Source organism: Rutilus rutilus, assembly GCF_951802725.1.
Source record: "Rutilus rutilus genome assembly, chromosome: 10".
Taxonomy (NCBI): Eukaryota; Metazoa; Chordata; class Actinopteri; order Cypriniformes; family Leuciscidae; genus Rutilus; species Rutilus rutilus.
In genome coordinates, this window is record NC_140215.1 from 32,846,936 (window position 1) to 32,868,920 (window position 21,985).

Below are 21,985 nucleotides of genomic sequence, written 5' to 3' on the forward strand. Positions count from 1 at the left end.
AATGGCTATTACAGCAATATAATGGAATGCAGGTACAATATATTAGGGGCATTCTTTTGAATATCTTTAAATTAGTCAAGCTTTGTAGCACTAAAAACAGCCATAATGCAGTGTTTAATGATTGTTTTACACCTCTCGCTAAACCAAAAAAATTAGTTTTCTTAAATTAGCACAATCCCATAAAAGCACAGATGGGAGTGGAAAGTTCTGCGCGTGATCTACTGATGACGTGCAAATTAAAGTACACAGACGCAGCCGGATCGTTTCCATAATGACCAACGCAATCTACCAAGAGCAGCGCAAATTAGCGTCTGGTTTAAGACGTGCTTTTTTTGGGCACTAAAAAATAATGGGTCAAACACCAGTAAATTGACGAGCGCAAACCTTAGTAGATCAGTTTGCATGATTCATTTAAATACTTTCCTCCCATAAATTTTGTGTCTGAAAGGGAAACTCCTACAAATGCATATGCAACAAGTTCATCTGCAAAAACATCCCTGTCCACGCCTTTTCAGCGCTTATTTTTATTACTCTTTGGTAAGTCCTGACAGTAGGTTTTTTTTTAACACCAAAAGAGAGTTTGCTGATGCAAGCTGTTAGTAAATCTGTCCCTAAGACTTCTGTATGTAAATATCGTCTGTTATAATTGGATAACCTCTGTGGGAACATTTGGGTTCAACATTTGGGTTCCCAAAGTCAATTTTTTTTACATGGTGACATTGATTTTTAGCCTTTCATGACAGACTTATGAGAAATTAATACTTTTATTCAGCAAGTATGCATTAAATTGATCAAAAGTGACAGTAAAAAATTATATAATGTTACAAAAGTTATCTGTTTTAAATAAAAGCTGCTCTTTTGAACTGTCAATTCATCAAAGAATCCTGAAAAAAATGATCATGCTTTCTACAAAAATATAATAAATGTTGGGGGTAATGCTTTACAATTAATGTGAATTAAAATAGAAGTTATTTTAAATTGCAATAATATTTTTCAATATTATTGTATTTTTAAACAAATAAATGCGGTCTTTGCAAGCGTTAGAGACTTCTTTCAGAAATATAGAAAAAATCTCACTGACTTCAAACCTTTGAACTGTATGTATGCTTCTTGAAATTGTAAGCCATGTTGGAACAACTACATGACCCATAATCTGGAATAGAAATCCTCATATCATGGACCTGCAGGCTTTTTTTTTTTTTTTTTTTTTTGAGCCAGTAAGCAAGCAACCTAGCAACCACCTAGCAACGCCTTAGCAATCACTCACAACACCCCAGCAGCATGACAATGAGTATTGCAGGGGTAAGCTACTAAATGCTGTCGTGTACAAACTAGACCCATTTGAATTAAATTCACACTTTTTGTCATCTTAAAAAGGATCAAGTCTTGCTGAACTGATATTTGTGAAACAAAGTGATGTTAAATACATTGCGCAGTATTAATCTGACAGCACAAAGACGAGACAAAGATCACTGTACACTAAGCCCTGCCTCTATCCACATAATTCCCCTGAGATGAATAATCCATAATAGTCCGGATGACAGATCATGAGTCTCAGTGTCATGAGAAGGGCCCGAGACAATCTGACTCCGTCTAAATAAGCGTAAGGGATTTGTTTTGGCTCAGCCATTATTGGTATCCAGTGAGACATATGCAGCTTTTGTTATTCTGAGTCTGACATCTGCTTATCAGACATATGATATCCGAGAACAGACTGATGAAGATATGAGAGATGAGACACAAACACCTCTAGACACTTTCAGGCCACATTCTGATGAAGTGATGGCTTCATGTGTCATTTGTCTTATTTATGTATATGTGTGTGTGTGTATGATCAAATCAGGAATGCAGGATATATGATGGATTTTTAGTGCTGCTAACCCTAAACAAATCCCTAATACATTTTACAGCAGCAATATATCACTCAGTGTGGTGAAAACAGTCAGCTAGTTCTCATGCGTTCTACTGTAATAACGTTAGACAAGTTTATGGATTACTTTATGCACAGAAATCGAAGAAAATAAACAGAACAGAGAAAATAAAGATTCGCTTCAATCAAAGAAGTCAGAGAAAGAAGATGATACTGATATTACAGGATTGCAGGTACAGTAATATTACCCGAAAATTTACCGGGAATAGCTAAGATCCTGATCTCAAAGTGCATGTTAACATTTGTATTTGTATCTTAACAAAACATCTGTTAGATTTGGAGTACTGTCACGGATTCAACCAACACGCCATCAGCACCAGGAGAGGTTATTTGATTGAAAATATACATTAAAAACAGTAATAATGTGAAATATTTATTATAATTTAAAATAACTGTTTTCTGCTTGAAAATATTTAAAGTGTAAGATATTTCTGTGATGCAAAGCTGAATTTTCAGCATAATTTCTCCAGTCTTCTAGTCTAAAATGTTAATTTAGAAAATTCAGCTTTGCCATCAATAAACTATAATATAATCAAAATAGTTATAAATTGTAATAATATTTCACAATATCACTGTTACTTATCATTACTATTTGTGATCAAATAAATGCAGCCTTATTGAGGCTTATAAGAGACTTATTTTTGAAAATATATATTTTTGAAAATCTTAATTATCCTAATTCACTTTTGACCGGTAGTGTATCTAAATATTAATTCCACTTCATTGTAAGATGTCATTATAGAAAAGGAAAAATCTGGAAATTTCACTTCAGATTTATTTTTTACTGTAGATCCACTATAACAGTGTTTCCCAACCGGGAAATTATTTATTTTTGTGTGAATAAAAAAAAGTGAATAAGTATATTTAAGTGAATAAATCAATTAATATATGAATATCTAATGTCTGAAATAACAAATAAGAGACACACAATAATAAAAAAATAAATAAAAAAATTCCATCCGGCCCACAAGCAGCAAAAGAAATATCAAAGGTTCCCCTGTCAAACAATACAATTAGCAGGCGAATAAATGACATGTCTTCAGACATTGAAAGTGTGGTTTTGGAAAAAATCGGATCAAGCGGCAAATTTTCCTTGCAGCTGGATGAGTCGACTGACATTAGTCCTGGACATGAGTCGACTGACATTAGTGGGCACGCACAGCTCCTGGCAAATGTTCGATTCTTTGATGGCGACAGCATTAGAGAAACTTTTTTATTTTGTAAATCAATGCCATACAAAACAACGGGAGAAGAAATATATCATGTGACAACAGAGTATCTTGAACAAGGGGGGTTGAATTGGAAGAACTGTCACAGTTTGTGTACTGATGGGGAGTACGAAGGGCTTCATTAGCAGAGTCAGAGCGCAAAACCCACATGTGAAAGCCACTCACTGCTTTTTACATAGGGAGGCACTGGTAGCAAAGACGCTCCCGAAGGAACTCTCGGATGTACTGGACAGAGAAGTATATACAGTTAATTTCATCAAGGCACGCCCACTGAAGAGCCGTCTATTTTCGAACATCAGAGCTTGTTATTACATACGGGCGTTCGATGGCTATCACGGGGCAAGGTTTTGTCACGACTCTACGAGCTGAGGGAAGAGTTAAAAACGTTCCTCAATCAGGAGCATTCGGGATATGCAGAGTTAATTGCAGACATGGAATGGTGTTCAAAACTTGCATATCTCGCCGATGTTTTTAAGCATCTCAATGACATGAACACATAAATGCAAGGCAAAGATGAAAATATTCTCACTTCTAACGGCAAATTGCGAGGCTTCAGGGCGTTCTTTTGTTGAAAAGGGCCAACTTGATATGTTTCCCTTGTGCAATGCACTCTCAAACAGCAAACTCCCTGGGCTTATCACACAGCATCTGAAAGTCCTAGAGGAGAGGTTCAACTTTTATTTTCCAGCTGAGACCTATGCTGAGTTTGACTGGGTCCTTGATCCTTGGAGTTCATCAGGACTGGAAAGTGCCACAAAATGTAGAAACTTTTCTAAGGGTTGGGAAACACTGCACTATAACATGCAACTCATATAATAACCGTCATTTATAACTTATTAGCAAATATTAAATAATTTAAAACATAATTCATTCAAACTTCTATGCTTCTTGACACTCCACTGACTAACCATCTGAGTGTACATTAGTTAATAAAATAAAATAAAATAAAATAAAATAAAATAAAATAAAATAAAATAAAATAAAATAAAATAAAATAAGCAATTTAGTTTAAGAAATTTTAAATATTACCCAGCAAGAATTTACAATGTCAAGTTAGGAGAGTTGGGTTAAACTAGCAGGCTGCTGAGCACGCTCACTTTGACCACTGATCACCCATAATCCCTTGCACTTGAATCATTTGTGTTTTTTGTTTAAAGCATGGGGATTTATTAGCAGCTAGCTAACTTCAGCTAGTTGGTATTGTAAAAAGTTATATTCTGTTTCAATTCACCATTATGCTTGGTACACACTGCACGTTTTTGCCCCTGATTTTCACTTTACATCAAGATTTGTGTAAATCACAGACAAATGCCCAACATCGCAGCATTAGATTTGGCTGGAAATTACACCGGCAATGACCAACAGCCAATGAGAGAACAAGATACAAGGAAAGGTTGAGGGGGAGGAGTCATAGATTAAACATCAACAAGCCTGACTTCTGCAAGCAACCATTTTCTCCTTCAAATTCATCTTTTTTGTTTGTTTTTGTTTTTTCGCTGCAAATCGGCGCACAGAGAAGTTGTATCGTAAGCTTCTTCTGGTTCTTTCTGATTTTCTAAAGTGCTTTTATATAAGAACTCCTAGTGATAAGAAAACAGGCCCTGGTCTGTTTATTAATAATGTCTCCTAGATTGTTAAGAGAAATGGCTAAGCAGCTTATAAAAGATGAAAATAGTAAAATAAAGTTTCTTCCCTTTATAGCTCATTGTTACTCTACTGTAAAAACGTACATAATGTGACATGTGTGTGTTGCTGGACTGCTGTGTGTTTGGTGTTCACCATTGAGCCCGTAGACAGCTTCCTGTCTCAGGGCTTTGTAATATCCTAACTGTGTGTTTAATGAAGGATTGAAGCCCTCTGGAGCTGTAAATGTGTTCTTGTTCTCCAGTCACAGCAGGTGAATACACATGTAATTATCTCATGTTAATTAGCCGGCCTCTCGTTAAAGCATCTTACCTTATGTCTGACAGTGAGGAACAGTGTGGACTGGGGTGAAAATGCTCTTGTCTCAGCAGCCAGTGGGCCACTATTCCTCTGTTTTTGGCTATGTTAGAGCCACAAGGTGATAATCCGTGATAACTGCTGCTTCTGACGGGGTTCGTGCTGAGTGTAACGGGGTGACGTGTGCAGGCTGGGATAACCGGCTGCATTCGTTCTGCAGATGGATATGCGATTTTACATGTGAGGAAAATGTTTTATCACCATAAGAGTAATGAATCATTAATTTAGTTGATTGTCTTTTGAGGTAGCTTGTGCAGTCTGTTGGGATATTGTCTATTTCAGGAGTGCCCAACCCTGCTCCTGCCGATCGACTGTCCTGCACAGTTCATCTCCAACCCTAATCAAACACACCTGCCTTTAATTTTCAAGTGATCCTGAAGACCTTAATTGGTTGCTTCAGGTGTGTTTGATTAGGGTTGGAGATAAACTGTGCAGGACAGTCGATCGGCAGGAGCAGGGTTGGGCACCCCTGGTCTATTTAATTTCCTTATTTTTTATACCAGAAGGCTTTAAACAGAACATAATAGACACTATATTGCCAAAGTATTGGGACACCCTTCCAAGTATTGAATTCAGGTGTTCCAATCACTTCCATGGCCACAGTTGTATAAAATCAAGCACCTAGGCATGCAGACTGCTTCTACAAACATTTGTTAAAGAATGAGTCGCTCTCAGGAGCTCAGTGAATTCAAGCGTTGTACCTTGGCCAAGAATGGGATTCGTGAAATTTCCTCCCTACTGAATATTCCACGGTCAAATGTTAGTGGTATTATAACAAATTGGAAGCAATTGGGAACAACAGGCCACGTAAAATCACAGAGCGGTTCAGCGCATGCACCAACTTTCTGCAGAGTCAATAGCTACAGACCTCCAAGCTTCGTGGAATGGGTTTCCATGGCTGAGCAGCTGCATTCAAGTCTTACATCACCAAGTGCAATGCAAAGCGTCCGATGTAAAGCATGCCGCCACTGGACTCTAGAAGTTCTCTGGAGTGACGAATCACGCTTCAATGTCTGGCAATCTGATGGACGAGTCTGGGTTTGGCAGTTGCCAGGAGAACGGTACTTGCCTGACTGCATTGTGCCAAGTGTAAAGTTTGGTGGAGGGGGGATTATTGTGTGGGGTTGTTTTTTAGGGGTTTGGCTTGGCGCCTTAGTTCCAGTGAAAGGAACTCCTAATGCATCAGCATATCAAGACATTTTGGACAATTTTATGCTCCCAACTTTGTGGGAACAGTTTGAGGATGGCCCCTTCCTGTTCCAACATGACTGCATTCCAGTGCACAAAGCAAGGTCCATAAAGACATGGATTGAGTGAGTTTGGTGTGGAGGAACTTGACTGGCCTGCACAGAGTCCTGACCTCAACCCAATGAATTAGAGCGGAGACTGCGAGCCAGGCCTTCTCGTCCAACATCAGTGCCTGACCTCACAAATGCGCTTCTAGAAGAATGGTCCAAAATTCCCATAAACACCTAAACCTTGTGGAAAGTTGTCCCAGAAGAGGGTTTATAGCTGCAAAGGGTGGGCCAACTCCATATTAAACCCTACGGATTAAGAATGGGATGTCATTAAAGTTCATGTGCATATAAGGCAGACGTCCCAAAACTTTTGGAAATATAGTGTATATGTGGGTGAATTAGTTGGTCGGACCTGTTACAATCCCAAAATTATCTGTATTAGAATAAAACCGATTATGCAAACAAGAAACTGTACTTCTAACCACAGGTTCAGAGCCGTCGTTCCAACCACACAACTTTGCGATGCAGTTTGCGTTTGTCTTGAACGATGCTGATAACGACGGAACTTGCGGCCGTAGTTGGCTAATAATGCTTTCGGGAAACACACCCCAGGATGATGACCCTAACTTTGCAACATTTACAATGTTATTGAACAGAATTGAATCAACAATGAACTGACTTGAGCAGAATAATGATGCTATTGTCTTCTGTAGAGCTGCTTTACAGATGAAACCGAATTGGTTTCATATTTGATTTATTTTACAACAGTAAGATGGTTATTTTCTTGTTTATTAACGCAAAACTGCTTTGAAACAATCTATATTATATACAGTGCTATATATATATAAATACATTTGTCAATATCTGGATCTCAACCTCCATTTGAAATGCACATTGATTGATCGAGCTTTGCCATGTTTTCTTGTTTTCTCTGCCCCGGATCAGAACACTTACACTAATGCAGATAAACTCCTGGAAGCAGCTGAGCAGTTGGCCCAGACGGGCGAGTGTGACCCTGAGGAGATCTATAAGGCAGCGCGACACCTGGAGGTCAGGATCCAGGACTTCGTGAGGAGAGTGGAGCAGAGAAAACTACTGCTGGACATGTCCGTCTCCTTCCACACGCACACTAAAGAGGTAAGACTGCTCACTCACACACATACCAGGTGGACTGCCGAGGAATGCTGCAAGGTTTTGCTGAGCAGTGCCAGATGTGCTCGAAGAACATGCTGTTTACCTCTCCAGCTGCCAATCAGACACTTGTGTGAAAGCTAAATCCTTTTGCCATTACGTAACTCATTACATGTTTAAGGCCCATTGCTGCAGCAGTCAATAGCAGTGATTATTAGTGATTTATTACGCAGTAATGTGACATAACGCTACATCCATCACCTCATGCACCCTGCGTTTGAGAAGGACAGAGAGAGTAAATATGTTGGAGGGTTAAGTGGCACAATCCATCTTTCTGGGGCTGTTCAGTGCTGTGCTTGTCTCATGGAGCTTTACCATGAGCTATAGTTTTGTTGATGTATGGGGATTGTAGGAATGCGGTTTTCTCACGATTGCCTCTGATGTTCTGATCAGCTCTCTCTCTCTCTCTCTCTCTCTCTCTCTCTCTCTCTCTCTCTCTCTCTCTCTCTCTCTCTCTCTCTCTCTCTCTCTCTCTCTCTCGCTCTCTCTCTCTCTCTCTCTCTCTCTCTCTCTCGCTCTCCCTCCCTCCCTCCCTCACTCTCTCTCTCTCTCTCACTCTTTCTCTCTCTCTCTCTCTCTCTCTCTCCCTCCCTCTCTCCCTCCCTCTCTCCCTCCCTCTCTCCCTCCCTCTCTCCCTCTCTCCCTCCCTCTCTCCCTCCCTCTCTCTCTCTCTCTCTCCCTCCCTCACTCTCTCTCTCTCTCTCTCCCTCCCTCCCTCACTCTCTCTCTCTCTCTCTCTCTCTCTCTCTCTCTCTCTCTAGATAACCACATTTATTTCAAGATGAAAAACAACATGCTTAATGTTAGTTTTGTTGAAATGCTCACCAAAGCTATTTACCATTATTCGATAAAAAGTACATAAAAAATATAATTAGTAATATTGGGTAAACATTATTACAATTTCAAATAACTGTTTTCTATTTTCATTAGGACTTTTCAACAATTAATCGCAATATACACACATGCATATATTAAATACACACACATGCATATATTTAAGAACAATGTGTTATTTATATATAAAATATTTATATGAATATATAATATAATATAATATATATACTGGCAAATATTTCTTAAATATATACATGCATGTGTGTGTATTTATATATACAAAATAATTACACAGTACACACATATATTTGTCGGGTGGAGTGGCTGTAATCAAGCGCACAACAACTGGGATACTAAGGAAGACTTTAATCCAGGAATAAACATGAAATAGGACAACCACATAGAACTCAAATAATGCAAGACAAGGAACAGGGAGAAACAGAGGGCTTAAATACACAGAGAACAGCTGGGGCAAATTAACTCAATGACAGTAACTAACAGGACACAGCTGAACCAAATGAACTAATGAAGGAGGAGTGGTTATAAACTGAACAATGAACACAGAGGAAGTCCAAACACAAACAGAAACATGACAATATTATGTAAACACAAACTTTTATTTTGGATGCGATTAATCGCAATTAATCGTTGCAAAGCGCTATTTTTATATATATTTTTAAATGGAATTTTTCCCTGTGATAGCAAAGTTCTCTTCAGCAGTCCTTCATAAATCATTCTGATATGCTAATTTGGTGCTGAAGAAACATTATTAGTATCAGTCATGCTGCTTAATATTTTTGTGGAAACCATGACACAGTTTTTCTTTTTTAGGATTCTTTTGTGAATAGAAACATTCCTGAACAGCAACATTTTTTGTAACAATGGAAAGATCTTTCCTGTTACCTTTGATTTAATGCATACAAGTGTTAATTGATATCAGAAATTCGAATCAGCATTCTAGCACGCTGATTTGGTGTTCAATAAATATTTCGTATGCTTGCTCTTTGATAATTTTATCATAGATTTAATGGAGTTCTATTTTGTGTTTAATTTAAGTATTGACTTTGTATCAGATGTCCCTCTTCAAATTCCTGAGGAAAATTCTTTTTTTTTTAAAAGACCAAAATGAGTATTATTGACATACAGCAGATATATTATGCTTATTATGGTTTGCTAATTTGTTTTTCCTATCTTTAGTGTGTAACGTAGATGTTTGAGCATGAAAACGGTCTGCAAAGTTACAAAGCAGAAAGTTACTCCAAAGTGAGTTATTCTCTATAGCAGTAAGAGCATTACTGACAGACGGAGAAGAGAGGAGCTGCAATAATGGAGAATATGTACTAATATCTATTTTTTTTTTTTTCATTCAGGCATGAAAATATATTCTAGTAGACCCCAAAACAAAATCAAGACTTTGTAAAAGTGCATAATATGGCCTCTTTAGGACATCTCATTTTCTGATTTGTATTTCAAATGGAGTAGCATGTAAATAGAAATAAATAAACAAAGTATTTGGTAGTACTTGCATTTTCAAGAATGTGTTATTAACATGTAATAAAACATAGATGTGGTTCTGGTAAGTGATATTATGTAAGACTAAGAGTTACTCTTAACTGTGTGGATGTTTTGTTTGGTTGAATGTGATACAGTACAGCACATTCAATTTCACGTGTGTGTGTGTGTGTTGAGGCTAAAAAGAGCTACATTATGTGAGCGGAGACTAACATCAGCGGTTCTTGGCAAAAGGAGGTTTTCCTGCAGGCCAAAGTTTTACAATGTTTCACAATGGCCTGGAAGGTTTCTGGAGCGTCCTACTGAAAGAGGCTCCTGCATCCAGAGGTCACCACACAAGCCCTTGAATGAGCTCAGGTTTAGCAGCACTCCAGAAACACTTCATTTCAGGCTGAACACACACACACACGCACACACATACTTAAGAATGAGGAGAATCTAGCCACTGTAAATGGTTTCGACAGAGAACAGGAAAAATATTCTCAATTCTACAGTTCAAACACTCACTCATACTTCAACAGTTGTATAATTTACCTTGATAGCACACATGCGAATCTGGAATACTTCAAATTGTTTGCTCATCTGCAATCTGCAAACAAACTACTACAACAGACCATGAATAACCTCAAAACATCCATTCTTTCCGCAGCAATATTACGGACGGGTTAAATATCACTGTCGTAATATTTGTCGTTCCGTTTTGTTTCGTTTCAGGGTATGTTCACACTTGGCATGTTTGGTTGGATTAAAACGAACCCTGGTGCGATTGTTCTGTTAGTGCGCTTCATTTGAATAAGTGTGAACACTGCCATCTGAACCCTGGTGTGCACCAAACAAGCGGACCGAGACCGTTCCAAACTAACTCTAGTGCTGTTCGACTGAAAAATGAACCAACACGGATCAAAGACATGTAAACGAACCAAAAACAGGACATTATGTCACAAGATGCAACCCTAAAAAGGACAGACTGTCCTTCTCATCATAGTCGTGATGTTGCCCCTCACAGTTCAGTACAGGCATCAGAACCGTGTCAGATCTTCAGTTATGTGTGTGAAGGAGGGATTCCTGCCAGTGTTTTGACTCTTTCACATATTATAAGCTCTTCACGAGTTCTCAGCTGGTCAAAATAGCATCATAGCTACGCACATACAACAAGCTAATTTAGCCCAGAACACAGCGTTGTTTTGGATGTTCGTATGTTCCGTCGCAAAATATACATAATAAAAGCCAACAATTCAGGTTTTATAATATATGTGAACGCTAAGCGGACCGGGACTAAATGTTGTTGTTTTTTTGGCTCTGGATGAAACAAACCAAGTGAACTGAACTACAAGTGTGAACACACCCTAAGAGAGCCATGTCATGTTGACTATGTCTGAAGTAAATGTAAAGAAATAAACGCACTCTTGAAGAGGCACGTAGGCCGTGTTTGTTTCCGTAAGGAATATCTGTATGTCTTTGCGGTGTGGTTTGGGTTAATGCATCCATTCTGTTTAGCTTTTCCCTAATGTGGGTGATTTCCTGTATTGTAAAACTTGTCATATGTGTTGCTGTTCAGAGCTCTTGTGTGTGATTAATATGAGTAATATTCCTGAGTGTGTTTCAAACCCCTGCTGAGGGAATCATCTATCTTGAATATCACATCCTCCTGTAGAGCTCCTCTACGCCTGCAACATGTTCGAGTTAAACCACACCAGCTTCCTCACTGTAGATTGGGAAACGCCTTATTTATGTCTCTCACTTGCATCTGGCAGAGATAGGGTTCCCACGGTCATGGAAAACCTGGAAATGTCAGGGATTCATTATAAATTCTTAAAAAGTCATGGGAATTTTTTTTTTGGTCTTGATCAGTTATGATCAACAAATTGCTCGGTGATTGTTTTAGTTTTTTCTCGAAACCCTTATCAAATAATCACAAAGGTCATAGCAAATCATCGTTCAAAAGGTGGAAACACTGCAAGGTCTTACAAAGAGGGATTTATGTTTATTAAACATGCCTGTGTGACTGATATTCTCTGATCTTGTTAATCCATCAGCAAGATTGGCTCCATGAATTGTTTCTCACAAGTGAATTAGTTATGAACAGAATTAATTATTTTCCTTCTCACAGAACAGTGAGGATGCATTAACAGAGATGTTTTAATGCTGCACAAATATGACATAAGTTTATTTGCGGAGGAACCGTAAATGTAGGACAAACCGAATCAGTTGGTTTTCATTTTCTTGCACAGATGGTAAGGCAAGGCAAGGCAAGTTTATTTATATAGCACATTTCATACACTATGGCAATTCAAAGTGCTTTACATAGAAAGGAATAAAAATAATCACAAAATAAAAGCAAGGAAAATTAAAACAGTTATTCAAAATGCTTTACATAGAAAGGAATTAAAATATCACACTATGGAAGTTCAAGCCCCTGCCCCTTTTGTCTCAAAATGTATTGTGCCCCTCTCTGATAATTGTAAATAATAATAAGTATTTATCATATATCACAGTCAGTGCTTTAACTAATGTTAACAAATACAACTTTTGATTTTAATAATGTTTTAGTAAATGTTGAAATTAATCTTAAGATTAATAAATGATGTAGAAGTGCAGGTCATTATTAGTTCATGTTAGCAAATTTAACTAATGAAACCTTATTATAAAGTGTTACTGATTTCATGATAGCTAACACTTTAATGCAAAACTACACATGAATTCCTCATAATTACCTTCTTGATTCTCACTGTTTTATAAGTAAATAATATTTAGTAATATTATCATTATTTCCCTATTTTCGTTTGACAAGGAATTGTTCTTTTCTTTTTTTTGTGTGCCCTTTTTGGTCCTTACGCCCCTGCCCCTGAGGAGATCGGTGCACGCCACTGCCTCGGGTTCACTGCCCCATCAGTCTGCACCCCAAAAAACCCATTTGTTCGGAAGCTCTAGGAATGGAGTCGATCCAATCCGCACCCCACAGAACCTCGAGTTTAATTGACACATCAAACTCCCCAGATAGCATGTAACCATTGAAACAATGTTGATGCATCAACGCTGATTACATTGAAATGACGTTAGAAAGTGATGTTGCTTTTGCGTCACTCTTGCACCCTCGGTTAATATTGAAATAATGTTCAGATTTCAACCACAAATCAATGGTGTTAATATTGCTTCAACATTACAAAGTAATGTTGTTTTTGCATCACTCTTGCACCCTCAGTTAATGGTGAAGCAATGTTGAGATTTCAACCAAAAATCAACGGTAATAGTATTGATTCAACATCACTTTTGCACCCTCAGTTAATGTTGAAACTGTTGAACAAAAAATCAATTGTAATGCTACTGAATCAACATTACACTATGATTGATTCTACATCACCAATGCTGAATCAATACTGAAATGAACAAAAATAATCAATGGTAATATTGAATCAATGTTACACTATGATGTTGAATCTACATCACTGCTGTTGAATCAACACTGAAATGAACAAAAATAATCAATGGTAATATTGAATCAACATTACACTATGATGTTGAATCTACATCACTGCTGTTGAATTAACACTGAAATTAACAGAAATAATCTTTGGTAATATGGTTTGATCAATGTTACAATGTGATGTTAATTCTAAATACATTTTGTTGAAACACTGAAAATACAACTGTTGTCATCTGATGTACCAAGTTAATGTTGAAACAACATTAATATTTCAACTACGCTTCAATGATGCGTCAACAAATTCCTGACCATTTAAAAATTTGGCAAAAAACTTTTTTCACTTTTCCAGCAGTTGAGTCAATTTATTTTATTCAATCAATCAATGACAAAAATATATTAAAAGACCATTCTTTAAAAAAGAAAGGGGGAGAAATAGAACAAAAGCATTTCAACCTTTAAAAATAAAATTGGCTTCAGAAGTCTGATGTCATAACTACAGGTGGTCCAACGCTTCAGGGTTATAAAAATCTTTCTTTCTTCAGACTAATGCCTCTTTTCCTTTGGGTTCTCTGAAATCTGAAAAAGAAAGCATGATGTTACTCAAGAACAAGTCAATTCAGTTGCCACATTCAAGAATGTTAATATACTAAACACAATTGAATCACTTTTTTAAAAAAGTTGCTAAAAACATAAAATAATCAAACTACGATTAAAGTATTGTTACATTCTGTTATTTTATTTATTTTTCTAAAATCTATTAATGCGTCAATATCAAAAGAAAGCACTATGGCAGGGGTGTCCAGCCCTAATTAAACACACCTGAGGCAGTTAATCAAGGTCATTAGGATCAATGAACACTTCCAGGCAGGTGTTGGAGCTAAACTCTTCATGAAGAGGAACAAACACCTATGAACTATAGCCATTAACTATATCTCAGTTCATTTTCTGTGAAACTACATAGCATTCAAGTAACAAGTTTATCTTGTAGAATAAAAGAGCTTAGTTTTTTTCAATGAAAATTTATTTAAAGGGATGGTTCAGCCCAAAATGAAAATTGTCATCATTTACTCACCCTCAAGTTGTCCCAAACCTGTATGAGTTTATTTCTTCTGTTGAACAGACTTGCTAAACCACCCCACCCCTAAACCAAGCCCCCCAGTGGATTAGAGCAAATCAGGTAAAGCGGTTGAAAATGCCCATGGTTTGAAAACGCCTCACTGATAGAGACACACCACTAGTGTTCTGCGGTCACTGTGATTTTGCCAAGCAAGACATGTTCCTGGATCAACATATTTTGTTGATCCTGGAATAACATTCCTGTCCCAAAATTTAGTCCTTACCCTATCCCTACCCCTAAACCTAACCCTACCCATAACTTTTCCCTAAAATTAGAGGGAAATGATTGGTGAATAACACTGATGTTGAAGCATCTCACCCTGGTTCTAAGCCTAAACTTGACATAAACTGTAAACTTGTCCCTCAAATCTGATTGGTTGATTGGAAAGTTGTTCCAGGATCAACAAAGATGTTGATCCAGGAACATGTGGTACTTGGTGAAATCACGTTCACCAGTGTTCTGCAGAGATACATGCCTGAATGATTTTGTGCTCATAAACTACAAATCACTGTTAGTTCAATGTCACTGTCTCCACCCATGTGTGCTGTTGGCTTTCATCAAAATTTCAATGCTGATCCAACATACTTTAAACACTGAAATGTCAATCTCAACCAAAATTATGGTTTGGATCAAACCCCATGCTATCTGTGCGATTTATTTCAACACTTTACTTACTTTGAAAATTAATGTATGTTAGTAGATTTAGCAGCAATAAATAAAATGCAAGTAAAAAGCATGCTAAAAACAGAAATACATTATATGCACCATTGTTTGAAACTCAGAGAGTTCATGCATGTCAAACACACAAGACTTCCGTATAGGACGCATCTTGTGTTTTCTCTCTAATAAGGAAGCATCAATTAACTACTGAGAAGCCCACATGGAAAACCAAAATGGGCGTATACCAATTAGTGCCAATTTTCAAACTACAATTGGTGTTTTTCAACCATTTTTCAAAAGACTTGCTAAAATCATGAGGGCCCAGCCCTAAACCAAACCCCCAGTGTATTAGAGCAAATGAGGTAACACCATTGAAAGTGCCCATCATGAACTGAAACGCCCCACTGATTGGGAAACACCCAGTAGTGTTTTGCACAGATACATGCCTGCAAGATCTTGTGCTCATAAACTAAGGCCACATTTACACATAGCCGGGTATTTAGAGAAACGAATATTTCCCCCCCCTCCGTTTTCAAAAATAACATCGTGCACACAACATCGTTTTCAAAAAAGTTGTCGTTTACATCAACCCGCATAAATTCGCCTTCGAGCGCCATCATAACATATGGGCAGCGGAGGGAGGGAGCGTAGGGAGAAGGATAAAGCCATGCAAGCCAATCAGAATCCTCAAAATCGACAACAACAAATAGCACGAGCGACTTCCAGTTCCTTTCAAAACAACAGACGTTGGGAGGCAATGTACCGGCGTCTTGGAAGGAAAAGCTGCTGTAAAAATGCTGATTTTCGTGTACTCCTTCGCCTCTGCTCCTCGATATAGTTCAGCAGTTGTGTTTTGCAAATGCAAACAGGCCAAAAGCGTTTGCACAAAAGTATTTTTTTTTTCTTTTTTTTTCACAAAATCACCACCTTAACAGCATCCATGATCAAACAGTAGCCAAACAAACTCTAAACATAGGGCGCTCACATGACATAAGCATTTTCTGGCGCATAATGTGATGTTTGAGAACCTAAAACCCCGTTTCTCCCAGTTGACACGGCAACACATAACAGGCGTTTTCAGAAATCTCCACTTTGGCCGGAGTTTTTAGAAATAATCGTTTTCAGGGATAAAAACGGCGTTTTCGTGTAAATGACAGGCCAAAACGCAGGGAAATATCTGCGTTTTCCCATCGTGTAAACGGGGCCTAAGACTCACTGTTAGTTCAATGTCACTGTCTTCACCCATGTGTTCCCAACACACTTCAAACATTGAAATTTTGATGTCAACCAAAATGATGGTTTGGATCAAAACTCAACATTGAATCAATGTTACCATGCATTACTCCATCACAGACCCAGGTCATCAGCATGGTTTCATCTCTCAATTTCTCCAATTAAGAAATTTATGTTTGTCTCTTACTCAGTTTTCAGTGACATTTGAGTTTAGAATCAAAAGGAGGATGCAGAAATAAAATACAGTGTAATCAGTCGACCGTACAGTGGCACAGTGCTCATTCAGTAAATGCACAGCTAAACAGAAGTGTTTTGAGTCTGGATTTGAATGTGACTACTGTAGGAGCATATCTGATCTCCTCTGGAAGCTGGTTCCAGCATAATAGCTAAAAGCAGACTCACCATGCTTTGAGTAAACCCTTGGTATTTCTAGCTGATGTGATCCTAATGATCTGAGTGATCTGTTCGGTTTATATTCAGTGAGTATATCTGCAATGTATTGAGGTCCTAGGCCATTGAGTGATTTATATACCAGTAATGATACTTTAAAATCAATCCTAAACGTAACTGGGAGCCAGTGTAAAGATCTGAGGACTGGTGTGATGTGTTCATATGTTCTGGTTCTGCTCAGCGTTCTGAATGAGCTGCAACTGTCTTATTGACTTTTTGGGAAGGCCAGTGAGGAGTCCGTTACAATAATCCACCCTGCTGGTGATGAAAGCATGCACAAGTTTCTCTAAGTCTTGACTGGAAACAAAGCATCTAATTCTTGCAATATTTTTGAGATGATAGTATGCTGATTTAGTTACTGCTTTGACATGACTACTGAAAATAAGGTCTGACTCCAGAATCACACCGAGATTCCTGACTTGATTTTTAGTTGTTTGACCCCTAGAGTGAAGGTATGCGTTCACCTTGAGAACTTCATCTTTGTTTCCAAACGCAATGACTTCAGTTTTGTCTTTGTTTAACTGAAGAAAGTTTTGGCACATCCAACTGTTGACTTCATCAATGCATTGGCACAGGGAGTCAATGGGGCTGTAGTCGTTAGGCGGTAGGGCTAAGTAGATCTGTGTCTCGTCTGCATAGCTGTGGTAAGCAATTTGGTTCTTTCTCATCATTTGGCTCAGTGGGAGCATTTACAGGTTGAACAGGAGTGGCGCAAGAATTGAGCCGTGAGGGACTCCGCATGTCATGGATGTCCACTCAGACTTATGGTCTCCTATACTCACATAATAACTTCTCCCATCTAAGTATGACCTGAACCATTTTAGGACTATCCCAGAAAGCCCCACCCAGTTTTCCAGCCTGTCCAGAAGTATGTTGTGATCGACAGTGTCAAATGCAGCACTGAGGTCGAGTAGTACCAGCACTGATAATGTGCCTGTATCAGTATTTAAGCGAATATCGTTTATTATCTTTATGAGCGCTGTCTCTGTGATGATGTGGTCGGAAACCAGATTGAAAATTGTCAAAGTATCCATTCAAGCTTAAGAATTTGTTCAGCTGATTGAAGACAAATGATCTTGCCTATGAAAGGAAGATTTGAGACTGGTCTGTAATTGCTCAATATGTTACTACCCAGATTGCTCTTTTTCAGGAGGGGCTTAACAACTGCAGTTTTAAGGGACTTTGGAAAAGTCCCAAAGAGAAGTGAGGAATTTACCACTTCTAGGAGATCTGCTTCTGAGCAGTTTAACACACCTTGTGTCAAGGGCGCCGGTTGATGTTTTAAGGTGCTGTACTGTTTCTTCCAAAATTGTACCACTAATTTCTTCAAAATCAGACATAGTAACTTTCTGCGGTGTCTGGTTGTAAACAAGACACACACAAATCGCCATGACAACAGCTAACAACGTTTTAACAGTTCGTTCATTTCATTTATGCAAAATAACTCTGTTCTGCTCATATCTAATTCTGTATGTGTTTTATGATTTTGTGGAAATGTCTGTTTATTTATGTATGTATTTATTGCAATTCTATACAGGGAAAAATAGTAGTCATGGAGACAGTATTTTGACTATTTTTGATTTTTTGTCTAAAATTCTTGCATTGTGGTTGCCAACAACTTGATAATTTACAATATTCCTGAAATGCCCCTTGTTTATTTTATTTCATTGCAATTCTTAATAATTACTTCACGACCGCTAAAAAAGTATGTTGTATATAGTATGAGTATGTGGAGCCCGATCTCACGGGAAAACGTACAGATTCTACGAGGTGGCTTATTCGTACGAATTCATACGACCTGACTCGTACGAATTAGTACGATTTTTTCAAAATCGTACATATTTTACGAATTGGCCAATTCGTATGAATTCATACGAATGACCTACCCCTGACCCCGCCCCTAAACCTACCCATAGACAAATCGTACAAATTCGTACGAGTGAGGTCGTACGAATTAGTACGAATTAGCCAACTTTTTATCATTCGTACGAATTCGTACGAATTGGTCGTGAGATAGCGTTGGTATGTGTAGTATAAATGTAATCTGGACGTACTACATTTGCCATGTTGTCATTATCATGTGACCTACCAGTGTTCACCTCCATTCATAAATCCTTTCCCATGGCCTCATGGGATAGTAAAGTGTCCATTGTATGCACACTTCAGAAACTCACCGGAAGTAGTAGGTCATCCGGGGACTTTTTGCCTACTCTTTTGAGTACTGTGAATTCAGACTTCCTTCTTTTGTTACATATTGTTTTTTATTACTATATACAGTAGTAAGGAAGTATGTGGTTTCGGATGCAGCCTTCAAAAAAATACAGAAAATAGTAGACCATCTGGGGAATTGTGGCATACTCTTTTCAAAATACTATGCTTTGGGACACACTTACTGTAATCTCAGCTACTATTTAGGATGGATAGTATGGACATTGGGACGCAGGATAAGAATGTGTGAATGCATGACATAATAAGAGACATGGAAACAAAAACAAGATGTTACAATACGCTACCTGTCAAAAGTCTCCTATGCTCACCAAGGCTGCGTTTATTTGATTAAAATACGATAAAAACAGCAATATTGTGAAATATTAATATCATACATTATTATATTAACTTTTACTCTGCAAGGATGCATTAAATTGATCAAATTTATGTTACAAAAGAATTCCGTTTCAAATAAATACTGTTCTTTTCATCTTTAATTAATCAAAGAGCCATGAAAGAAAATGCTAATTACATTTTTAAAAACGATTAAAACCGTAAACATTTTATTTTAGATTGTAATAATATTTCACAATATTACTATTTGTACTACTGTTTTCATCAAATAAATGCAACCTTGGTGAGCATAAGAGACTTCTTTCAAAAACATTAAAAAACTTTTACGGTAATGCAATGTAATTGTTTCTGTGGATTTTATGTCATTTGATTATAAACGTAAGATTCAGTCCCTCTTGAGAAACCTGATGTTAAATGTCCTTTTGGTGCTCAAACCGGCACTGACCTTTAAACACTACACCACAGCACTCTAAGTTTTAATGAACCGTCTGAATCATTTCTATACTGTTTAATCTTTTACACTGAAATGTTAAAAATGGAAGCAGCATGAGAAATGAGAGCGAGAGCACACATTTCTGGCTGCTTTCTAATATTGGATTCAGGGCAGATTATTGTTAGATGAGAGTAATAATCTGTGCAGACAGGTCACTCCATCTCTGAGTCTGTAGAAAAGTTTAGAAACTTTTTTTAGGTCTTTACTGGAGGAAGTGTGTTACTGTGCTTGTATATGGGTCAGGTTTTGGCTCCATTGTGAGGAATAAATGTTGATTATTAAGTTACTTAGTAAAATGTTAAAGTGCAGTGAAGTAGGAATATCATGAGGAAACATCATCAGAAGCTGTCACTGAAAGTGTTTGTGTGTGTCTGTGTGTGTTTCAGTTGTGGACGTGGATGGAGGATCTGCAAAAGGAGCTGCTGGAGGACGTTTGCTCGGACTCGGTTGATTCGGTTCAGGAGCTGATAAAACAGTTTCAGCAGCAGCAGACGGCCACACTGGAGGCCACACTCAACGTCATTAAAGAGGGAGAAGACCTTATGCAACAGCTCAGGTATCAACACGTGCTCAAGTTTACATACTTTTCAAAATCTCATAAATGCTGCATAACAGGTATTTACATTACAGAGACAAAATTCACTTGATTTAACACAAATTATCCTGTTCAAATGTTTACATACCCTTGATATTTGAACTTCCAAACATTCCAAAAACCAGACACTGGTGAAACATAAAATACGATGATGAAATCTTAGTGATTTGTTTATTGCTTACATTTTTTTTTACGTCATCAGAAAACACAGCTGTTTTTGAATGGCCATCAAGAAAAATAATTGGTTAGACTTTATTTTAAGGTGTCCATGCTTCAGTGTAATTATACATTTAAAGGGATGGTTCGGAGTAAAATCAACCTAGGGTCCATTGCACCATGACCTCAAGCCAAACACACCTAACCCCCCCCCCCCATGATGTGTCTCATAAATTACCCCACTAATAATGCCCAGAATGGTACCAAACTTCTACAGTAGTACAAATAGGTTCTGTACTCATAAAACGAGGCAGTGGAAAGTTTGTAAGTACATCAGGAGTTTATTTAAATAACACTTGCCTGACGGCTCATGCTACTGCTAACCCGGACGTCGAGGTCACTTCAGTGATTTGGGAAAACCCACGTCCCACGTCCGGGTTAGCAGTAGCATGAGCCGTCAGCCAAGTGTTATATAAATAAACTCCTGATGTTCTTACAGACTTTCCAATGAGTACAGAACATATTTGTACTACTGTAGAAGTTTGGTACCATTCTGGGCATTATTAGTGGGGTAATTTATGAGACACATCATAGGATCCATTAGCTCCTGCATTAAGCCACCCGGCTGATATCTCGAAATAAGCTCTAACTTTAATAATGTTCGACCAAGGGAAAAAAGGCTTCTGGGGGGGGTGTTTGGCTCGAGTTCATGGGTCAAGGACCCTAGGTTGATTTTACTCCGAACCATCCCTTTAAGTACTGAATAATAATAATTATCTACATGTACTTACTATAGGGTTAGGGTTTGGTTTAGGGTTAGTCGCATGTACTTATGTATAATTTGTAGTTATTACTACAATAACTACATGTAACAAGGACACTGTAAAAAACAGTGATACCAAATACTTTTTGGCAGCTTAATGGTATATTACAGCAGCAGCTTAGTGGACCATGCTCACCAGCCAAATCTTGACAACTGGAATGTGTTTTTACAGTAAATATACATAATGGAAGTCTAACAGACAGACTCTTAAGAAAAGTCCGTAAAAACATATCTCAATGTACTGCTATCACAGTTCTAGGGCCCTATTTTAACGATCTGAAACGCAAGTATCAAGCGCGAAACGCAAGTAACTTTGTGGGCGGGTCTTGGGCGCTGTTGCTATTATACCGGCGGGATAAATGACTCTTGCGCCCGACGCAAATCTAAAATGGGTTGGTCTGAAGTAGCTTCATTACTCATAGGTGTGGTTTGGGCGTAACGTGAAATAAACCAATCAGAGCGACATCTCACATTCCCTTTAAGAGCAGGCACGCTTGTTCCATGGCGGACTGCTATCATAACAGCGGATTTACCAGG

The 21,985-nt window shown here is 38.0% G+C and overlaps 1 protein-coding gene across 4 annotated transcripts in view; it reads left to right on the top strand.

Moving 5' to 3' along the window:
• kalrna (kalirin RhoGEF kinase a) overlaps positions 1–21,985 on the top strand; it is a 230,372-nt gene that overhangs the window by 110,730 nt on the left and 97,657 nt on the right. For all 4 annotated transcript variants that reach the window (XM_084421559.1, XM_084421561.1, XM_084421558.1 and 1 more), the window contains exons 11-12: positions 7,344–7,535; positions 20,261–20,430. In XM_084421559.1, the coding sequence (XP_084277685.1) occupies positions 7,344–7,535; positions 20,261–20,430 (362 nt within the window). The remainder of the gene's footprint in view (positions 1–7,343; positions 7,536–20,260; positions 20,431–21,985) is intronic.